General features: G+C 38.7%; 1 protein-coding gene across 1 annotated transcript; it reads left to right on the plus strand.

The window, feature by feature from the left end:
• The first annotated feature begins 266 nt into the window (after positions 1 to 266).
• Positions 267 to 7,842, plus strand: gxylt1b (glucoside xylosyltransferase 1b). Its single transcript, XM_038307496.1, has 7 exons — positions 267 to 551; positions 2,067 to 2,277; positions 2,353 to 2,484; positions 2,564 to 2,815; positions 2,905 to 3,028; positions 3,170 to 3,342; positions 6,663 to 7,842. Exons 1-7 carry the CDS (start codon positions 367 to 369, stop codon positions 6,822 to 6,824), a joined length of 1,239 nt encoding a protein of 412 aa, XP_038163424.1. The 5' UTR covers positions 267 to 366; the 3' UTR covers positions 6,825 to 7,842.
• Positions 7,843 to 19,868: the final 12,026 nt, after the last annotated feature.

Consider the following 19,868-nt stretch of genomic DNA (forward strand, 5'->3'; position numbering starts at 1 on the left):
CTAAAAAGAATATAAATACAAATCAGATAAATAATATAGATGATGAGATCCTTACTAAATCGGTAAGAAATAAAATATACAAATGAAAAAAGTATTAAATTGCTCATCAATGTATCACTTCAAGAGGTAAACTCAAAAATATAAAACAATTTCCCATAATAGTGTTTGGGAGGTAGTTGTGCTTCGTTACCACCACCAGATGGCGACATTTTCCTCGCTGGATTCAGTCAGATGAGTTTTACTTTCTAAACCTCAACAGGAAGCGCTTCTTGCACAATGCGTCTAACTTCACGGCTAACTAAAAACAAAAAGAGAACGTTAGTTTCTATGTCATGACTTTAGCTCAGAGATGTGTTTTCCGACACCATGATGCGGCGTTACATGCGTGCGCTGCTCCTGTGCACGGTGTTCGCGGTGTTTTCGGGACTCTACGCTTATAGTAAGGTGTTTCACACGGACGGAAGAAGCGGAGCGAGGAGGGCTTTCATCCCACAGAGAGACACCGGCGCCAGGCGAGGAGTGCGGCCACAAAAACCCCACTGGTACAATAGGTAATTTACAGGGATTGCGTGGGCTGAGCTCAGAAATGTATTCAAAAGAAATAATTGAAAGTTATTGAACCCTGGTTTGCAACAGAAAAATCAAATGTAAGTCTTTTTTTTCCCCACATTTAAAGGGCCTCTAGAGGTCGCTATTATCCCTGTTGCCAAAACTATTTATAAAAGTAAATCCATTTTTTATTGCAGTTTATGTATTTAAATTGAAAGATCAACATATAAGAAAGAAAGGGGTGATTGGATGAACTTTACCCCACAGCATGATGCTGCCACCACCATGTGTCACTATGGAAGAGGAGGCCTATATGCGAAACCTTCTGCGGTTTTGCATGTAGGCCTAAAAGTTTCCTTTTGATCTCAACTGATCAAACCTTTTTTCCCCTGTTTGGAGTTTCCCCTGCAAAGAAAACTTATCTCATGACTTTAGTAATGGTATAACTTAATATCTATTATTGCCATGTCAGTGTTTTGTTTTTGTTTTTTTAAGGTTTGAGATTAAAATTGTTGAAGTATGCTTTCAAATTATTTGGTTCTCTCAGCAACAAGTACAAATAAAACTAGATTAATATCTTTAAAATAAGAGTTCACTGATGTGAATATCTGGGCCAGTGATATTAATATGATGCCACAGGCAATAATAAATATTTACCAGCAGGGGGCAGTGCTCCTGCAGAACTGCTCCTGGCCCCTTTACTTAAAGCATACACTACAAAAATGCTTTTTTCTTAAAAAAAATGTGTATTTTCCCTTGATTTGAGTATGTAGATAAGAAGATGTACATTTAAAAGAATACAAAAATAACTCAGTTATCCTATTTCAACTGGTTAATATGTAATTATCTTATTATAAGGGCAAGAATACTAATTCCTTTGAACAGATCGTTTTATTTACCTGCTCAGTTTAAGGGCAAATAGAAATATTTTAAGCTGTTTTTAGTTTTTTAGATTCATTATTGCAGTATAAGACCTAAATAATTTAATATGCGCTGATGTAAGGGACAAAAAAGTGTCCATTTGACAAAGTCTCAAATGTTAAATCTAGCTAAAAAGTCTTTTTGATCTTGTTTTCCAATTGATATATTACTTCTTTTTTTGAGAATCTATCTTGATTTTAAGAAGTCTTACAAAGATTCACCTCATTTGCAGATTATTGCACTTATTATGGGTACAGTCTTGCAAAAAAGATTAATAACCTGACAGAATCTGCTATTGCTTAGTGTCAGCTTTCATTTTTTAGATCAGGAGTCCACAATTATGGCTTTGTGGCTCACCTTTTTTTGTCGAGTTTGGTTTAATTTTTTTAATCTGAAAAACACTGCATCAGTGTCTAGAACCTCCACTGTTATCCAGTATTTTATATATTTCTCTGCGCTTTTAGCCTCGCCATACACATAAATAGCAACAAGATCTAAATAATAAATTTTATTTGGCGTCTGTGTCGTACAGATCTACTTTAAATGACCTTTTCTGCAACATCGTGTGTCTGAACTGCCTATGTCGTTTTCCTCAGATATATCATGCGTCAGAGGGGTCAGGTGGAAGGTGCTGGTAACAGTGTTGGGGTCAGATCTGAGCCCACCATGCACCTGGCTGTGGTGGCCTGCGGGGAGCGACTGGACGAGACCCTCACTATGATCAAATCTGCGGTGCTTTTCAGCATCAAGCGCCTTCATCTGCACATCTTTGCTGAAGATCAGCTTCATGCCAACTTTATGGAAGCTGTGAGTTCCCTTCCTTGTCAGTGTTGTTTATTGTCTTCCTGCTTCCAATCAGCGCTTCACGCTTCTGTGTTGCAGTTGGAGTCATGGCCAGATGCTTTCCGCTCCCGGTTCAACTACACCGTTTACTCCATCAGTTTCCCCAGTGAGAACGCGGGCGAGTGGAAGAAGCTCTTCAAACCCTGTGCTTCTCAGAGACTCTTCCTCCCCGTGAGTTACTTAGAGATAAATAAACTTGAAGAACCCTTGAGATCATCGTCATCCATAAGAATACTCTGTCGATTTACAGCTGATCTTAAAGGACGTCGACTCTGTTGTGTACGTCGACTCCGACATCCTCTTCCTTCAGCCTGTAGACGACATCTGGGCCTTCCTGTCCCGATTTAATCCCTCCCAGCTGGCAGCCATGTCCCCAGAGCACGAGGAGCCCCGCATCGCCTGGTACAGCCGCTTTGCCCGCCACCCCTTCTATGGCAGGACGGGTATCAACTCTGGGGTCATGCTCATGAACATGACGAGAATGAGGAGCACCTTTTTCAAGGTGAAATGCCTCCCGTTGACCACAAGAGGGCCCCATTCCTCTGTATTTGGTGCGTACCAATGTTTAGAAATGCTTGTCTGTGTTGACAGAATGATATGACCCCGGTGGGACTGCGCTGGGAAGAGCTGCTGATGCCGCTGCTTCAAAAGTACAAACTGAATATCACCTGGGGAGACCAGGACCTTCTCAATATTATTTTTCACCATAATCCAGGTAAGCTTGCATCCTTTTTAAGCTGCACATTCTGTGCCTTTAGCTTGATGGATTTAGATTTAAAGTTGCAAAATTAAATTTGTTTTTCATTGATACCAGAGAGCATATCAGTGACTTTTATCTGTGTTTTTCCTCTTTCAGAGTTTCTGCTGGAGTTTCCATGCAAGTGGAACTATCGCCCAGATCATTGCATCTATGGCAGTAACTGTGCCTCAGCTGAGGAGGATGGCATCTACGTCTTGCATGGAAACAGAGGGGTTTACCATGACTACAAGCAACCTGCTTTCAGAGCCGTTTACGATGCAATAAAAAAGGTTTGTATATCTGGGGGATAGCTCTACTGCCTCGTCCAACAGAGTTTATGTAGAATCTTTTTTCTTTATGATTTTGTATTTTACACTAATAAGATTCCTTTAGGCGTTTGGAAGAGAAACAGGCCCACAGCATGATAGATCTGCTATCGTATTTGACAGACACTTTTGCACTTGTTTATCTTTTGTTTGATTTGGACCCAACCTTCTTGTTTTGATGTTAGGGTCATTTTTCCCTGCAGGGATTAGCCAATTTATTTTTACGATTGTGACAGTAGAGCAGAAAAGGCCTTTTAAGAATGACTCTCACTACTCTGTCAATTGAACGTACTGTTCAATTGACAGAGTAGTGATTTCTATAGGATTTAGCTCTAGGGGCTAAGATGGAAATGGCAGTAGGATATTTTTTATCAACTAAAAGAGTTAATTAGAAAAAAAATTCTGATTTGTTGCAGCAATCACAACATTTTTTGTTTAATTTTTAAGACTGGGAATATATAGTGTATGATGCAATGCAGCTTAACACGAGTCTGAGGAGAAACAGTCCCATACCATGACTGTTCTCCCACCATGCTTAATAGTGGGTATTAATTTATCTGCCATTTTATGATTTGTTTCACTTCAAGCTCATATCTATAAAGGTCCATCTGGAACTAAATTTGTCGCAGTGGTCTTGATCCAATTCCGGCATTCAAACACCACCATTCGCATCTGTGATAGCAGGACAATAGAAACCTTGTTTTTTAATTACATATGTGCTTTTAGCGTGTTGTTAATATATATATATATATGATATAATGTATATATATGATGGTGGCTAATAGGCTGTGTATATTCCTGCAGCAGTGGAAAAAGGGTCCCAGCATTCTTGCGCGCCTCGCTCTTCTAGCTGGTCCATCTTAACGAGTTGTTTTCCACAATGGGGGTCATACAAACAAAACAAGCCAGTAAGGTACCAAACAGGAGAAACACATAGTGTAGAGCGGATGTAGAATCGACCAATCAAAGGCCTCCTTTCTCTCCTCCCTGCAACGCTATCTGCGGCACTGTGTGCAGACACTGACAATTTCTGGCTGGTGCACCGGAGTGTATATTTGCGTTAACTGCGACACACAAGCAGGCGACCTGGTTTCTGAGTATAACTCAGGCTTTATTCTTACTGCTCAGCACGTTTTTTTGTGTGTGATTATAGTTAAAGGTATATTGGAGGATGTTTCTTTTTCCGGGTGGATCATCAAAATAAGGGGTCCTCGTTGTTGTCAATCATTCTGGTGATATGTTTACGGAAGGACGTCCTACGTGCTCGTCCCCATTTTCACTTACTAGTGGTGAGTCTGACATAGTGGAAAAATGCAAATGCAAATGTTCTTTTGGAACGTAAGATTGTATGAGAGATGCAAACAGCATATTTTAATTAAACAGAGCGTGCACAAGGAGAAATTGGCTCGTGCATGCTCTCGCACGTGTTTAATAGGCCTTCGGGAGCGTGTACAAGGTTGTGGATGTGCATTTTTTTTAAAGTGGAGAGGAAAAAATCCTCCACTATGCCGTCAAGTTTCCAAATATTGTAGATCACAAACCCTGAATAATGTTACCACTCCTTCTTTTTTCTATGCGTTTTGAAACATATAGAGATGAGAAAATTAAACATTAGCCACATTTAAAGGGAATGAAAGAAATCTCTTTAAACCTTTAGAAGATAATCAGCTCTGTATGGATTGATGTCGAACAGATTTCCCCATCCTTTAAAATTGAAACAGTTTTAGCACTTTTATTACATTGCTAGTCTGCCTCTCTTCAGAGAATGAAAAACAGCGCGTGCCCCTCTTGTAAAAAAAAAAAAAAAAAAACCCTCCTGGATACATCAAAGTTTAAAGAGCAGATTTGACAAGGCTCCTCCAAGTCCTGTTGGTTTAATCTAGCTCGTCATCAGATGAAAGAGCTGTTTTCCAGCCTCGGTCATCCGCCTGCTCTTTCTACCCTCTGGGATTAGTTTTGTTGGATTGCTGCTGACCCTAAAGACCAAATAAGCTTTAGAGACAGCAATTGCCTTATACAGGAGAAACACAAATCTCCATCTTTAGAGGATGCTTGGATTGAAAGCTAATTTCCCCCACGAGGATGTTTATAGGTTGCTTACCTGCTGTTTAATGATATTGACGACACAAGTGGCATTTACTTAATGAAGCCATCAACACTGGGAGTCTCATTGCTTTCCCATTGAAGATAGATCAGACTGATGGTTTATCCATACCTTATCCATAGCCTAGAGTTAAGACTGTATCTCTATAGGACAGGATCAATGACACTACTAGACACATGTACTATGGGCGCTTCACATGCTCATATTTTTACCACCCCAGGCCAAGCTTTTTATAGATTTGTGATCAATTCGGATTTGCCAGGAGGATATGAGCAAATTGGTTAATCTTCTGTGTGGTTAAAATGTCTGGACAGACCATTTAATCCATTTCAGTTTGTTCAGCTGCAGATCGGCATGTTTTTTACAGTCATAATCACTATAAAAATGATAAAGGAACATATTATCGACCTCCAAACTGTTCCACCTTCCCATACTTTCACATAAAGCTTTATAAATCTAAATAATTATCTAGCTGACCATTCATGAATAATCCCTTTGGTCCATTCATATATCCATCCATCAGCTCAGAGTTATTAAATGCAATGAGAATTCTTTCCACCATTGTGAATTGATGCTTTAAAAGAGTGCATTGTCTTTACTGTGATCTAGGAGCTACTAGCCGGGAATCCTTTGACAACCAGGTCATGATATTAAAGCCAGACTTTCAGAAAAATGCACTTTTAGACCTGGGTGATGCCCTCCTTCCCTCCCTCTGCAGCAAAAAGCTGAGTCTGAGAAGCAGCTGTTAATTTTTACAGCCGGCGCTGCATTTGGAGCCTGATTCCAGACACGGAGAGCCACACAAAATCAATAACATCAACTGTAAATGCAACTTTATGAGCGACGGGCGCGTCTGGTTTTGGACTCGTTAAAAATGCCGATCTCTTTGCGACCCAATATCAAGGACCCAACTGCAAGCAAATGAGCTGGCATAAAAAATGTTAATTCCCCTTTGATTTCCTCAGAGCATAGTAAAGGCCCCTTCATTATTGGGAAATTGTGAAACCTCTGCTGCCTTCTCTGGTTATTACTGGACACTAAGCTTATAGAATTACACTGAGGCGGACAATGTGGAGCAGTTTATATTTAGCTAGGCTTTCCAGGCCCATTTATGGCCCCAAAGGACTTAGCTTTGTTAAACCTGAACCTAAAAACATGTTGTTTCTTTTTGTCATTCCAGTATTCTTTTGGCTCAGACCCGGTCGCTTCTTTACTGAAACCTTTGAAGGAGGATCTGCTGAATACGACCAACACCTACTGCGGCAAATCCCATTCACTCTTCACCAAGAGACTAGCACTTAGTCTGGCAAACATACACAGGAAACCTCCACGTGGAAAGTGATGTCTACTGTTAAACCGAACTTGTAAGAAAGTATTTTAATGAGCCAACAGAACTGTGGAACCACACTACTTTGAGATTATAGGCAATGATGGTGTAAAGATTTGAGGTTCTGTCGGAGAACAGCTGCTTGGAGCTCAAAACGCCAGCTGGGATCGTTCACACTTGTAAATCTCTTAGGTTGAGAGCATGATGTAAAAACCCTGAAACCAGAGTGCTCAGCTAAAAAGGCATATGCTACAGGTGCATAAATCCCCCCCCCGCCTTTTTAAATCAAGGATGTTTTTTAGTGAAAAACGAACATCTCCAAATGTGTTCTTTGTGGAAGGACGCCTCTTCCATGGAGAAAATAAGAGATCTTGATGAGCTTTTAGTTCTGATTCTGAATAAAAGAAGCCGGGAGGAAGAAAAGCACTGGAATTTCCATATTGGAGAATTTATTTAACTTTTATTAAAAGGAGGTTGTAACCACATAAGGAGTGGATAAAAGGTTTTTCAAATATTTGTGCAATGGACTGCTTTTTTACAGCTTTCAAACGTGGTAGAACTATGGATGTCCTTACTCCAGTTATTGTCTCTGAGTCCAGATCAAGAGTTTTTTTAGATGATAAAGATCAGTGATAACATTATATGTATTATTGCTTTTGTTTTTCTGTTTCTATATGCACGGCTAAAGTGCATTTCCCAGTGTTAATCATTTAAGGTTTAGTTGTTTGGCCTCACCATCTGGCTCAAAACAATTGATTAAGTCAAGCAGAAAGTGGTGGAAACATCTCTGTTACAATTTATGACGCTTAAAACAAAGTATTAAGTTTACACAGTATTTAACCTCTTTATGCTCTGTCTGCGTACAAATAACTGGATTATGGCACAGTATACCATTAAGTCATATCAAAACTCACTTTAGCAAATTGATGTACATTAAAAAAAGTATTCAGCAGGATAAAAAAAGAATGAATTTCTTAAGGAGTGTAGCTTTGTTGAATCTATGGAAGAGGATAAGGGCCACTGGAAAAAAAAAAGTTAACTGATTTTTTAATTTTATTGCAGTGGGACATGGGAAAAAAGTCAGAATTCTGACTTTTTTCTCAGAATTCTGACTTTTTTCTCAGAAATCTGACTTTAATATCAGAATTCTGACTTTTTTTCTCAAAAATCTGACTTTAATCTCAGAATTATGACTTTAATCTCAGAAATCTGAGATTAAAGTCAGAATCCTGGCTTTTTTTTTCCCATACTAAGCTGAAATAAAATTTAAAAATCAGTTAACTTTTTTTTTCCCACTGGCCCTAATCCTCTTCCGTATGAATCGGTTACACAGGTCAAGGATAAATAATAAAGAGTTCCTCATTTAACGCCATGCTTTGTGAGAACTTTACTGGAGCCGTCTTGACCTAGCTAGTGCTTGAGGGAGTTGAATAGTAGAACTGTTTCCTACAGAAACTGTCTTGAAGAAAAAAAAGAAAAGAGAGACTGCAGAGCACGGAACAAAACACAGGTTTGTCTTAATCCACAATGTAGTGGATTAATTTTAAAAACCCTGATCTATTTTTTTATTTTTTTTTCCCCAAGACTGCCTTAGTAAAAGTGACTGCAAACAAGGAATAAAATTATATATATTTTACAGCTCTTTTTTTTTTTTTTTTTATCTATGCTGAAAATGTGAGCAAAGTACCAAAATAGAAAAAAACATTTTGCAATGTCAGTTTTTCATAGTTTTTTGTTGTTTTTCTGATAATGTGTTTTCAGTAATGTATTGATTAGCATTCAGGTGACTGACTGTTGAATGTGTGCTTCGGATACCAAAGACTTGTTTTTGTACTTAAAGTTTGTGAACCACTGAATGTATCTCATATAATTGGGGTTAAAATGGGTAAAACTGAGTGTTTATGATTCTGTTCATCTAATGTGAGTTTTTTGTTTATTTTTTTTTTTATAAAAATCATTTCAAATATTAATAATATTCTTCTATTAAAAGTTATGAAGACACCAGAGGGCAGCATTTTTCAAATGTATTGTTGCTTATCACCTGTGCTTTAAGAGATGTTGAAGATTTTTTGTTTTTAATAAAGTTTTTTTCATTATAAAGAATGAATTATACTTTTTTTAATGTTTGACATTTTATCAACTGCAACCTTCAATGCACATTTTCATTATTTAAAGAAATAGACTAACAGATTCATAATAAATATTGAATTGAAAGGAAACACTGTTTATTTTTTCCCATACATCTTAAAAAAGTGAGATGTGCTTAAGTCATGTAATTAGAAAATAACGTGAACCTATGTGTCATTTGATCTCAATAAACATCAGAGGTCATCATTGGGCGAATGGCAGAAGAAAGAAAAAGAAAAACAGCAGTCGTATTTGGGAAACACTTCAGGTGAAGTTTAAGTAGCTTTTGTAACCAATCTCATGGAGACAATCTAATCGAAGTCTAATCTAAACACAAGTGACATAGAAATTAAAAGAACAACAATAAAACGCTGGAGAGATATCGAAAAAATATATATTATAATAATTCTCCTTTAAGAAGGACAGTAATCCTTAATATACAGAGTTGTATGATTTAACGTAGCGATACTCCGTATAGAGAGCTGCTATATCAGCAAGGATAATTTTGCAGTACGAACAAAATTTCTTGGAAAACTTGGTAGAAGAAGGTATTTCAAGATTCACACATTCAATTTCTCGTTATTTATCATATATTTCATCATTTTGGTTAAATATAAAAATCCTTTTAACCCACAGTTGATATAAAGTGTATTTAAGTGGCTGAGGTATTACAGCCAATAAGGCTCGGGCACAGCGCGTTGCATTCTGGGTACGCCGCCATATTGGTAGCTAGTTGCTACGGTAAACAAAGACCTAAAACAGCATAGAGACAGAGCAGAAAGACGAGTAAACAGCGATGTTAAAAGCGAAGAAAGGATGCGGAATATACCGAGACACACTGCAGAGGGAAGCCAGGGACCGTTATCTGCAAAAGATGGGCTTCATAAACGGACTTGATCTCTACGAAGTAGAAAGCAAGGAGTGGTGCGTTGGGGAAGAATTTCTACCGCCGTTTGCAAGGGAGGACGTATTTTCGTATCTAGTGTGTGGCGTCAGTGCCTACACACATGAAGAGTTTCGCTGCTACAAGTCGCTAGAGGCTTACAAACAGCTGACAGATGGAAAAGTTCATGACATGGAAGTTATCAAGCCGAATGAGAACACAGTCATCAGAGCCAAGGTAAGCTACCGTCTCAACATGGTGTGGTGTTTGTTGTGGTGATAAGACTAGGTGCTGGCACTAACGTAAAACATCAAAAATGTATCTACTGGCTTTCCTGGTGAAACAACCAAAACTATGAACCCTATTATAAACTATTAATGACAAAATAAACAGAGTAGGACAACTGTTTTGTGTTTCAGTGGACCTGGCTAACCCTCTGGAACACAACCCTACTTCAGCTCATGCTACATGCTACAGATCAGCCAACAACGGTTAACTTGAAATGATACATGAATAAAAACAGTATGTTCTGTAACTTACCAGAATGAAAATGCCGGGAACACACTCTCATGGACGCAGGGATTGAGTTGAAAGTTATATTTGGCCGTCTTACAGCAGCGACCCATGCTAGCCGGCGACTCTTTGTTATGGAGGACATTTGTTTTCCATTGAGACGCCTCCAGGTTGGAAAACGGTAAAAAGACAATCCATTTGGAATTTTTTTCCCCGTCCAGTCACAGCTTGCGCTACTACACCCTACGACACAGCAACGGGCGACCATAACGACAGCAGAGGTAAAATGAAACGGCAAAAAACTAAGCAAACTACTAGCAGAAGAAAGCTCGTCCTTACAGGCGCAAAGTCAAAGTGTAAACAGTGGGCTGACCAGCTATCAATATGGCTGCCGCGCAACGTGTGACGTCATGTGCCCGAGCCTTATAAGGTGTGGTGGAGAAACTGTAATAATTAGTCGATGATGATTGTTGATGCTCAGTTATCGTCATTACAGAACACTGCATGAAAAGTGAGATTTTCGTCCCCGTAAACCCCCGTAAACTCCCGCAGATCTGCCTGATTTTCGTCAGTTTCCGACAATTTACAACCCGTGCTTGTCCGCGTTTGTCGTGCCACAAATTGTCGGAAACGTACCGTGACGTATGTGGAGAGCGATCAGCTGTACTAATGGCCCTAATTAGCATATGAATACAGCAAACCCGCGCGGCTGGCCAGGTCTGGCTTGAATAACCTACTCAGTATTGGCTGAAACCACTATTCTCAAACAAGTAAAATCGCTCGTGATTGGCAGCAAAACCACACGTGGCCACGCCAGGCTTTAATTTTCTTACTGAGTATTGGACGGAACCACTTCTTTTTAAACAAGTAAAGTCGCTCGTGATTGGTTGGCATATATATATATTTACATATAAATTTACATATATATATATTTATTCATATATATATATATATTTATTCATTCACATATTTATTCATTCATATGCTGTGTATTTATGTTATCCTACACTACTACACAATTATTATGCTACCATCAAGGACATGAATGAATTTATACAGGAAATGAAGATTTGCCAGGAAGCTGTTTATGCAAAGAAAGAGCTTTATTGAAACACAACTATATACAACGCGTATCCAAACACATGCGTTTCTAAAAATTAAAACTCCGTGAACGGTCTGTTTGCTTCCTCGGGGTTGGAGGTAACTGGCAGCATTCCCTCCGAGGCAGGTCCGATGTGCAGACGCCTAGTGTGCGTGGCCCTGTACTTCGGCATCGCTTCTAACCGGGACTGCAGCTTAACACAGAGTTCAGTGAGATTCGGCCTACGAAATGGCGGCGACCGTACAATCCATCCAGAGACACCGCCGAGGAAGGCGGACTTCCAGAGTTCCACTTCCTCATCTGCTAGCACACTCTGCCTCGCTTTCAGCAGCTGAAAAAAAAAACAATGAATCAGCGCACTGCGTATGGACACAACACATCTATTAATGCACCTGAAAAATAGTCACCAAATAAAGTCTTACCCTCTTTCTTCTGGCCCGACTCCGAGCAGATAGCCTCCGCACGCAGCGTGTGGCTGGCTGCGTATATCTGAAGCTCCTGCGTACCGTCTGAAAATACGTCTTACAGGCAGCTGGAAAACAATTAAATGAGATGGATATAAATAAAAAATCAAACGCAAGTCACAGTAACAAGGAAGGAGAAAACATTAAAACAAGTCACTTACACACAATGTCGTCTTTATCAACATCGTGCAAATCTGGACTTGCCGAGATGGGAGGTCTGTGAAAACAAAATGTAAAAGCTATGATCGGTATCCATCCGTATCCATTGCCTTTTACCGCAGAATGAAAGCATATTCTTTAAATCTTACCCTTGCTCCGGTTCATAGCGCCTGCAATTAGTCTCCAAGTTGTGAAGACGGCGTACTGCTTCCTGTAAATCACAAAAAATACACTTTAATAAAGCTTGTTCTAGCAAGGCTACTATTAGCCGCTATTAGCCGGTAGCTTAGGCTAGGCTGCTTTTAGCTTAGCAGGCAGTAATCGAACATATATTTACCGCTAGCATCTCTTCTTTGAGTTCGTCTTGTTCGATGCAGAGTCGCCATCGCGTCCAAGAGGAGTTTTACCCCGAAATCCAGAAGGTCCAGACCGCTGCACAAAGCAAAGCATACATCCTCCACTGTGGCTGCACACCGCCGTTCTGAGTTTCTTGGAGATCGTAGGGAGCATGCGCGAGATGAACCAGGGTGTCCGCGGATCAATAAAAATAATTAAAAAATCATTCTTTTTTTTTTTTTTTAATCAAGGCCTTAATTGGCACTAAAATTATTTAAATATGTTTATCGAAGTATTTATAATTCTTTAATAAAAAATGCTTATAAAAACAATTTCGTCAGATATATTATATCGCTCCAGGCGGAGAAAAAGCTAGAGGATATATATATACGTATATGTGTGTGTGTGTGTTTACATACATACAGGAGTCATGGAACTCTGCTTGCAGCTCCTTCATATTTCATGTACACTAATAACTTGTGTACATGGTTCTTGATGATGGCATTAAAATCATTTCAAATAGCATTAAAATAGCATTAAATTAGAGTCACTCATTCCTGTATGAACCCTGTGAGTGCTTAATTTAATATGACATATTAAAAAAATCCCACCATCATCCAGCATATGTTCAGTTTCTGCCCAAATATATATGTAGATTTTAGTAACGGGGATAAGGATAATTCAAAACTGCTTTTTTTTTAATGAACTTGTTCACTACTTCCAAACTCAGCATCTCTTTTCATTCCTGTAATAAGAAGTTTCTTTTGAATGGATTTGATTAAAGTTTAAGTCCCTCGGTATAAAATAAATATTTTGATGGAGATGAGAAATCTGCTTCCTCGTTGGTGAATAACCAATAGTTTGGATCCAATCATTTACATAAACGGTGTTAGTTTTTATATATATATATATATATATATATATATATATATATATATATATATATATAAGAATTGTGCTATAATTTCTAGTCACCGATCTGTTGCTGCTATATTTTAATTTGACGAACCGGAATTTGTCGATGTTCTTTTTCCTGTTTGGTGCGATTGCAATTGCGGATCTTGACCTGGCCGGACCTTATGACCACAGTGTACCAATCTTGTCATGGCTACTTCCAACAGGATAATGCGCCATGTTATAAAGTAAATCATCTCAGACTCATTTCTTGAAACTTTTCCACTTAAGTAATTGTGAATTGAGCATATTGACAGACAACATTTTATTTTTTATCTTAAATGCAATTTTTTTTTTATAATTACTGCTCTAAATGTATTGCTCTGTCAGCTAAAGATCTGTTTTGGTCTCTATACTTTAATTAAATAAATCAATTCAAGCTAAAATGGAAGAGGCTATACTAAGCCTGATCTCTTTGTATCAGAGAATTTCTTACCCAGAAAGATGTCACTTGGGGTAAAACCCCCCCTGCAACCCTGGTTTGCATTTGTATAGCTCACAGCATGTTCATTTACATGTTAAAGCCTCCCCTAGAATTCCATGGGGGGGAGGCATGGGGGGAACACTGCCTAAGAGAGTCCACGTCAATTTCTGACAATTTACGGGAGTTTTCGGCGAAGCCTGCAAATTGTCGTAAACTGCCGCTAACCTGAAGTTCCACGACAATCTACAGTGCCGCATATTGACGAAAATCCCACTTTTCATGCAGTGGAATTTCCAGATAATATATCTCCGTACTTTGTTTCATTATTCATGTCTTAGAATGGCCTAAACCTAAAAGTAAAAAAGGCATTTATAGGAAAAAGGCATGATATTGAACATTCATGAACTTGTTTTTTTCTACTTTCATGCTGTAAAGATGTGGTTGTTGTGAATGGTTGCTGCAAACAAAGAGACTGAAGAAAAACATGTATGGAACATTATGAAGGAAATATTTTATTTTACTTACAGAGGATATTTGTAACTGTTAATTCAACTCCTATAGAGTTAAATCATCTCTTTCAAAGTGTCTGTATTGTCCCCCACTAGATTGCTAAAATAAAAGCGTCAACACTGAAAGAGTTGGAACACTTGCCATTGTTGAATTTATCTTGCAAGAGCACACTAGTTTTAAAACTACAGGATTTATGAACAAATATAGCTTAGTATCATCAGCATAACAATGTAATTAACCCCATGCTGTTTGATACATTTTAGCCAAAGATGGCCTGGGGCATGCTGATTGGAGCAAAACTGCTGTAAACAAGCACTACCGGTCCGTCTGAATACCATCAACACTTCACCAATGCAAGTCACATGTTTTGCCAAAGGACACAACAACTGAGCTGGGATTTGAACCAGCAAACAGACTAACTTCTGCATCCTACACCTCAACTCTCAAGTGGTCTCCTGTGTAAACTGCATTCATACAGCTTAAGTGTCCCGCATGCGCAGTAGAGGACGCAATGACAAGCCAGCGTGCTTCAACATAAATACTGCTCTCCGCATAATCGTCCGCAATGGTGTTTGTTTTTCTTGCCGCTTCTGTGTAGCAAGAAGCAGAATAGTGACCTATGTCGGTTACTAATGGCGTTCAGGTCGGATGAATGCGACTTGGCCGTTCAGACACAGGTCGCATTTGAAAAGATCAGATTCGTATCGGATCCAGGACCACATAGCCAAGTGGCCTGGGTCGCATTGGAATAAATCGGATCTGTGTTGTTCAGACTGCCATGAAAATATCAGATTCAGGTTGCATGTGGGCAAAAAAAAAAATCTGATTTGGGTCACTTTAGGCTGCGGTGTGAACGTAGCCTATGTGTCAGGGTTTGATCGAGGTTTTGAGGACCCAAATACAGAGGCGAGGAGGCAGAGGTGAGTTCTTGAAGGTTTAATTGAATAAATGAGGCCAAAAATCTAAAAACGAAAGTGCAAATATATGGAACCAAAAACCAGACAACTTCATGGGAAACCTCACATGGGGAGCCAGGAAAAGACAAGGAACTAGCACTGAGGAACTGCACAGGAAGAGTATATATAGCTGACTGAACAAATACAGGACTAATGAGCTGATTGGGAGCAGGTGTGAACAGAGGCTTCTAGAAAGGAGCTAGGGAAAAGGAGGTCAACACAAGAGGGCAACAGAGGGCAAGCAAGAAAAATCAAAGAACTCAAATATAACCAGAAAACACCACAAAATAGGAATTAAACCAATAAAACTAGAAAACAAAGAAAACCATGGATCAAAGTGAAACTGAAAACTAACAGAAAACTTAACAGAACCAAGACCATGACCATAAGAAATATAATTAATTAAAATTTAAAGCAAGAATTTTGGTCAACTGATACATTTTGTTGACCCCATAAAAAAATTGAAAATTGAGGCTATGTTTCAAACACCATCTCTGAGAGATCAATAGCTTTGCCAATAATCTATGACTAGACCACCCAGTGCAACACTATTCCCGCCTCAGCTCCAAGCTGCTCATAAAATGTAAGTGATGGACCAATAACACAGCCCTGTATAGGTTCCCTGTCTTTGATATCCCATTGACTACAGCAGATGAGTTTATGCTTATTCCCATTACGGGGGGGGGGGGGGGGGGGGGGGGTTGGGGGGGGGGCATACGGTTATCCATTTATGGTTCCAGAGGTAGTTTGATTCATTACTCCATAAACTTCCTCCATTCATCACTATATATCTATATGAAGGCTTATCAATTACCTTTATTGACCTGTGTGCTTTAAAGCGACGTGTAACATTCAGGGTCCGCAGGGAGGTTTGAATGAAGCCCACATTTCAACGGTTCATCTTCCAGAGGTTTAATTTCCCTGAAACCTCATGTTTTATATTGTGATAAATTACTCAGATTGGATTTCTTTTGTGGCATCTTTTCAGCTGCGAGAGAAACTAAAATAAAAACGTGACCTCCAGCTTTCAGAGTGGGTCGAGTGGAAGATGCTTGAAAAATGGGGACATTGTAGAAGTATTGAATGCGTGTGTGTGAGTGTGTGTGTTCGTGATGGACAAAAGAAAAGAAATATTGGGAGAAGAAAAATCCAGGTAAGGCTGGCCTTTATTTTTTGCTATTGTCAGTGGAGAGCAGGGATGAACAAGCAGCAGGAGGACGGAGAAAAGGCTGATGGGGCGTGTTAGTGATGAAAGAAAAAAGGCTGTCATAGCCGATACAGCAATTAAGGTGCTTTGTGGGGTTGGAGCTTCAATTTTTTTTATTTTTTATTTTTTTTGGAGGCTGACTGAAAAACAAAGTTGAGCCCTCGAAATTGTATCATCAAAAGAAAAAAAAAAGACAAACATGTCTTTTTTGGGGGGTAGAGAATACAAACATGTAATGTGTTCTTTGATGATGGGTAGTAAAACCACCACTAATGTGAAGACGCTTCCATCCATGCCACAAAAAACAACCACAGAGAAAAAGAAAGACTCTTTTAGAGGAGCAGCTTCTCCCTCTTTGGTAAATTAGAGGTGGATAAATGCATCATTATTAAGCTGCTTTTATATTCAGGGTGACCTGTACCCATTACTCCGGCACTAAGTCGGAACATGAACATAGACAATGAATGATATTAAACAAGCTGTTTCTCAAACATCATGAAACAGTTTGCAAACTATGGATAATAGCTATATATCACAATTCCTTCAACTCCCCTTCCAGTTTTGTTTAAGCCTAAATATCACAATAGTTATATCAGTTTTCATTTTAAAACAAGCGTGGAAATTTAAAAGGAAACACACTCTAAACAAATATTAAAACAAAAGCCATTATTATGCAGAGAGATGAAAGTTGCAGAATAGTAATGAAAATCAAAACAGGGCATTAACGCCAAAATGTTCTATACAGGACAACAAAGAGCTGCATACTATCTACACTCATAAACTTATTATTCCTTGTCTTAAATTCAGGATTCCTGTTTCACAATCATCAGTTTCTGTTTTGTTTTTATAAGGAACATTTTTACTTTTTAATCTATGATCAGTTAGTTGGGGCTCGCAACCAACAGATTGGGATCTGACACATTTGATCATTTTTTGATAATAAACTACATGCAGTAAGTAAGTAAAATGTATGAATTTATTCAAAAATATACAAACTTTCCTGTCTGCAATTAGTTTATGATATGATATTTTAGTGCTGGTCAGATATCTAACTTTAGAAGAGGTGCCAATAGAAATTTTAATTCTGGAGATTAATAAAAAGAATAATAGCAAAAACTAATTAAATTCATTTCTTGCTAATAATAGAGGTAGGTTGCAAGGTTAAGTTAACAAACAATGATTATCAAAGTACCAAAAATAGCGTCTCTAGTTTAGGTCATGTTGATTTCTCTATTGATTTCTCTAATACGCTAAATTAATTAGGTAATAGCACTTGTTTTTAAATTGCTGAAATTTGCTAAAATTGCTCTTTTTGTTAATATATAAACTTTGTTGTAGACGATACTTTAGAAATAGAGCTTCAACGATGGAAAAAAACTTCTGAAACATTAAACTCAAGAAATACAAGATAAATTCAGCTGGGACCTCTGGTTTAATCACTGCTTGGATTTCATAAAACAATATTAATTCATTTGTTTCCAATTTTGAAGACATTTAGCTTCTCATCGCTTCCCATCGCAACCCCAACCCCCATGCAGGGGAACAAACATCTCATATTTTCAGCCAGGCCGACAATGCCCCTAAAGACCCCCTTTAAGAGGCATAGACCAGTATAGGGTATTGCAGGCTAACAAAGAACCCAAACGACTCCCCATTCCTAAGGGGCGGGCCCATTCTTCCGGTTCAATTTGCATGTTTCCTAAGCCAAAACAAGGCTCTGTTTTGGGCTATTCTATAAAGCATGGAACTCAATCCTAATTCAGACATTTTGAATTAAAAAGGCTTCCTGAAAGGGAAGCGGAACGTCTTCAAACTTTGAAAACAAAGTCCAGTGGATTGTTTTTTTTTTTTACTTTTTTGGAATGACTATGACCTGGATGACTGAGAATCTTCACCAGCCAATATTAACCAGAACAATACTGCAGCCCTGCAGGAGATCACATTGTTCCTCAATATCAAACACTATTTTTTAAAACAATAAATCATAGATGAAATCTTATGAAACAATTTTACCCCGTGATTTCTTTGCCATGCGGTACTATATTTGAATTTTTTCTTCCGGCATATGCTTTTTATATTTCCCACTTAGAGTGACATGACACCTGCCCAATTCCTGACATCACAAGTCTTCAACCGGCACAGGTAAATGACACACGATTCACACACAACCTCCCCTCTGCAAATGTGAGCATGTTTGTCACACCGTGCCTCTGGATCCCTCAGTGGGGGGTCATTTACATGCTGTAATAGGGTCTGTATGTCAAAAGCTGCAGGAGATGAGAGGCTCAAATGCTCCTAACCAGCAGAATGTCATGTACTGCACTCCTTATTTTATACATGTTCGCAATCCGAAGTATGTTTGATACTCAGTGAGATGGAAAGTATGTCTTTACCTGAACTGAAACTACATTTTTGCAGCAATTCTGATGATAAAGGGACTGAGAGAGATACTGAGTTGTTTCTAAAGCAGATTGCTGTGTTTACCTTGCCGCCTATTTACTGTGCTTGTTTGACAGGCTCTCTGCCGCAAACACCACAAAAGCCAAGCCAAATGAGGCCTGTCCAGCTCTGGGAGAGATCCTTTTTGCCATCAGGGGAGCCAGCACCAAGATTTTCACCTCCAATAAAAGGCTTTCTGCCAAATGCTGCTCTTGTTTTGTTTTTTCAGTTTCAGATTCTCATTCCAACTCTTTGTCCTAATTCTGTCTCTTTACCTTAGTCTCTAACCCTGTTTCTCATCCTGGTCTGCAGGAAAATCTTTCATCATGAATACAAAACACAGAATATACTCATAAATTGTATTTAGGAACTTTATTTCAAGAAATGGAAAGCAAAAAAAATTCATATGCACTCCATATGTTTATTAGCTCGTGTTGAGGATTTAAGCCGCTCCACTCTATCCCACTCCAGAAGGCATGCATGCTTCAAAGTCAGGTTGTCATCATGTGGTAAACAAATCCAAGGACATGGAGTATGTTTAAATATGTTCAAGCACATGAGGTTGGTGAGATGCGTGCAACAAAATTAAGGTTCAAAAAGGTTTGAAGTATTTTGAGAGGGTGCATTTTCTAAACAGGGAAAGATGCAAGTGGGGTGACAAAAAAACCCCCAAAAAAGACAGAACATCATGTTCCCCTCAGGGAATCAATATCCCTCTGATAGATGTGTTTTTCCTAGAATATAGCTCAAAGAGCCTGAAGCAACATAAATGTAAAATCAATCAATCTCATTTTTAGCGTGTTTTGTCATTTACAGAACAGCATGTCATGCTCATTTTATCTACTTGTTGTGGTATCGTGATGCAAGTCACGATTAAACCAGGATGAAAAAAAAAAACTCCTAGAAACACACCTCTTAGTGCATGTGCATTTGGTGACATCACACAATACCTAAAGCTACTGATCAGTGTTGTTTTGACTATCTC

This window comes from Cyprinodon tularosa, unplaced genomic scaffold (genome assembly GCF_016077235.1).
Source record: "Cyprinodon tularosa strain WSP-4 unplaced genomic scaffold, ASM1607723v1 ctg611, whole genome shotgun sequence".
In the NCBI taxonomy this organism is placed as follows: Eukaryota; Metazoa; Chordata; class Actinopteri; order Cyprinodontiformes; family Cyprinodontidae; genus Cyprinodon; species Cyprinodon tularosa.

What these genes read in the sequence shown, in the direction of transcription:
- gxylt1b (XM_038307496.1), top strand. Translation starts at nt 367, where the DNA reads ATGATGCGGCGTTACATGCGTGCGCTGCTCCTGTGCACGGTGTTCGCG. An exon ending in TGAGGAGCACCTTTTTCAAG is followed by an intron (nt 2,816 to 2,904) that starts GTGAAATGCCTC and finishes CTGTGTTGACAG; the next exon opens with AATGATATGACCCCGGTGGG. An exon ending in TTTACGATGCAATAAAAAAG is followed by an intron (nt 3,343 to 6,662) that starts GTTTGTATATCT and finishes TTGTCATTCCAG; the next exon opens with TATTCTTTTGGCTCAGACCC.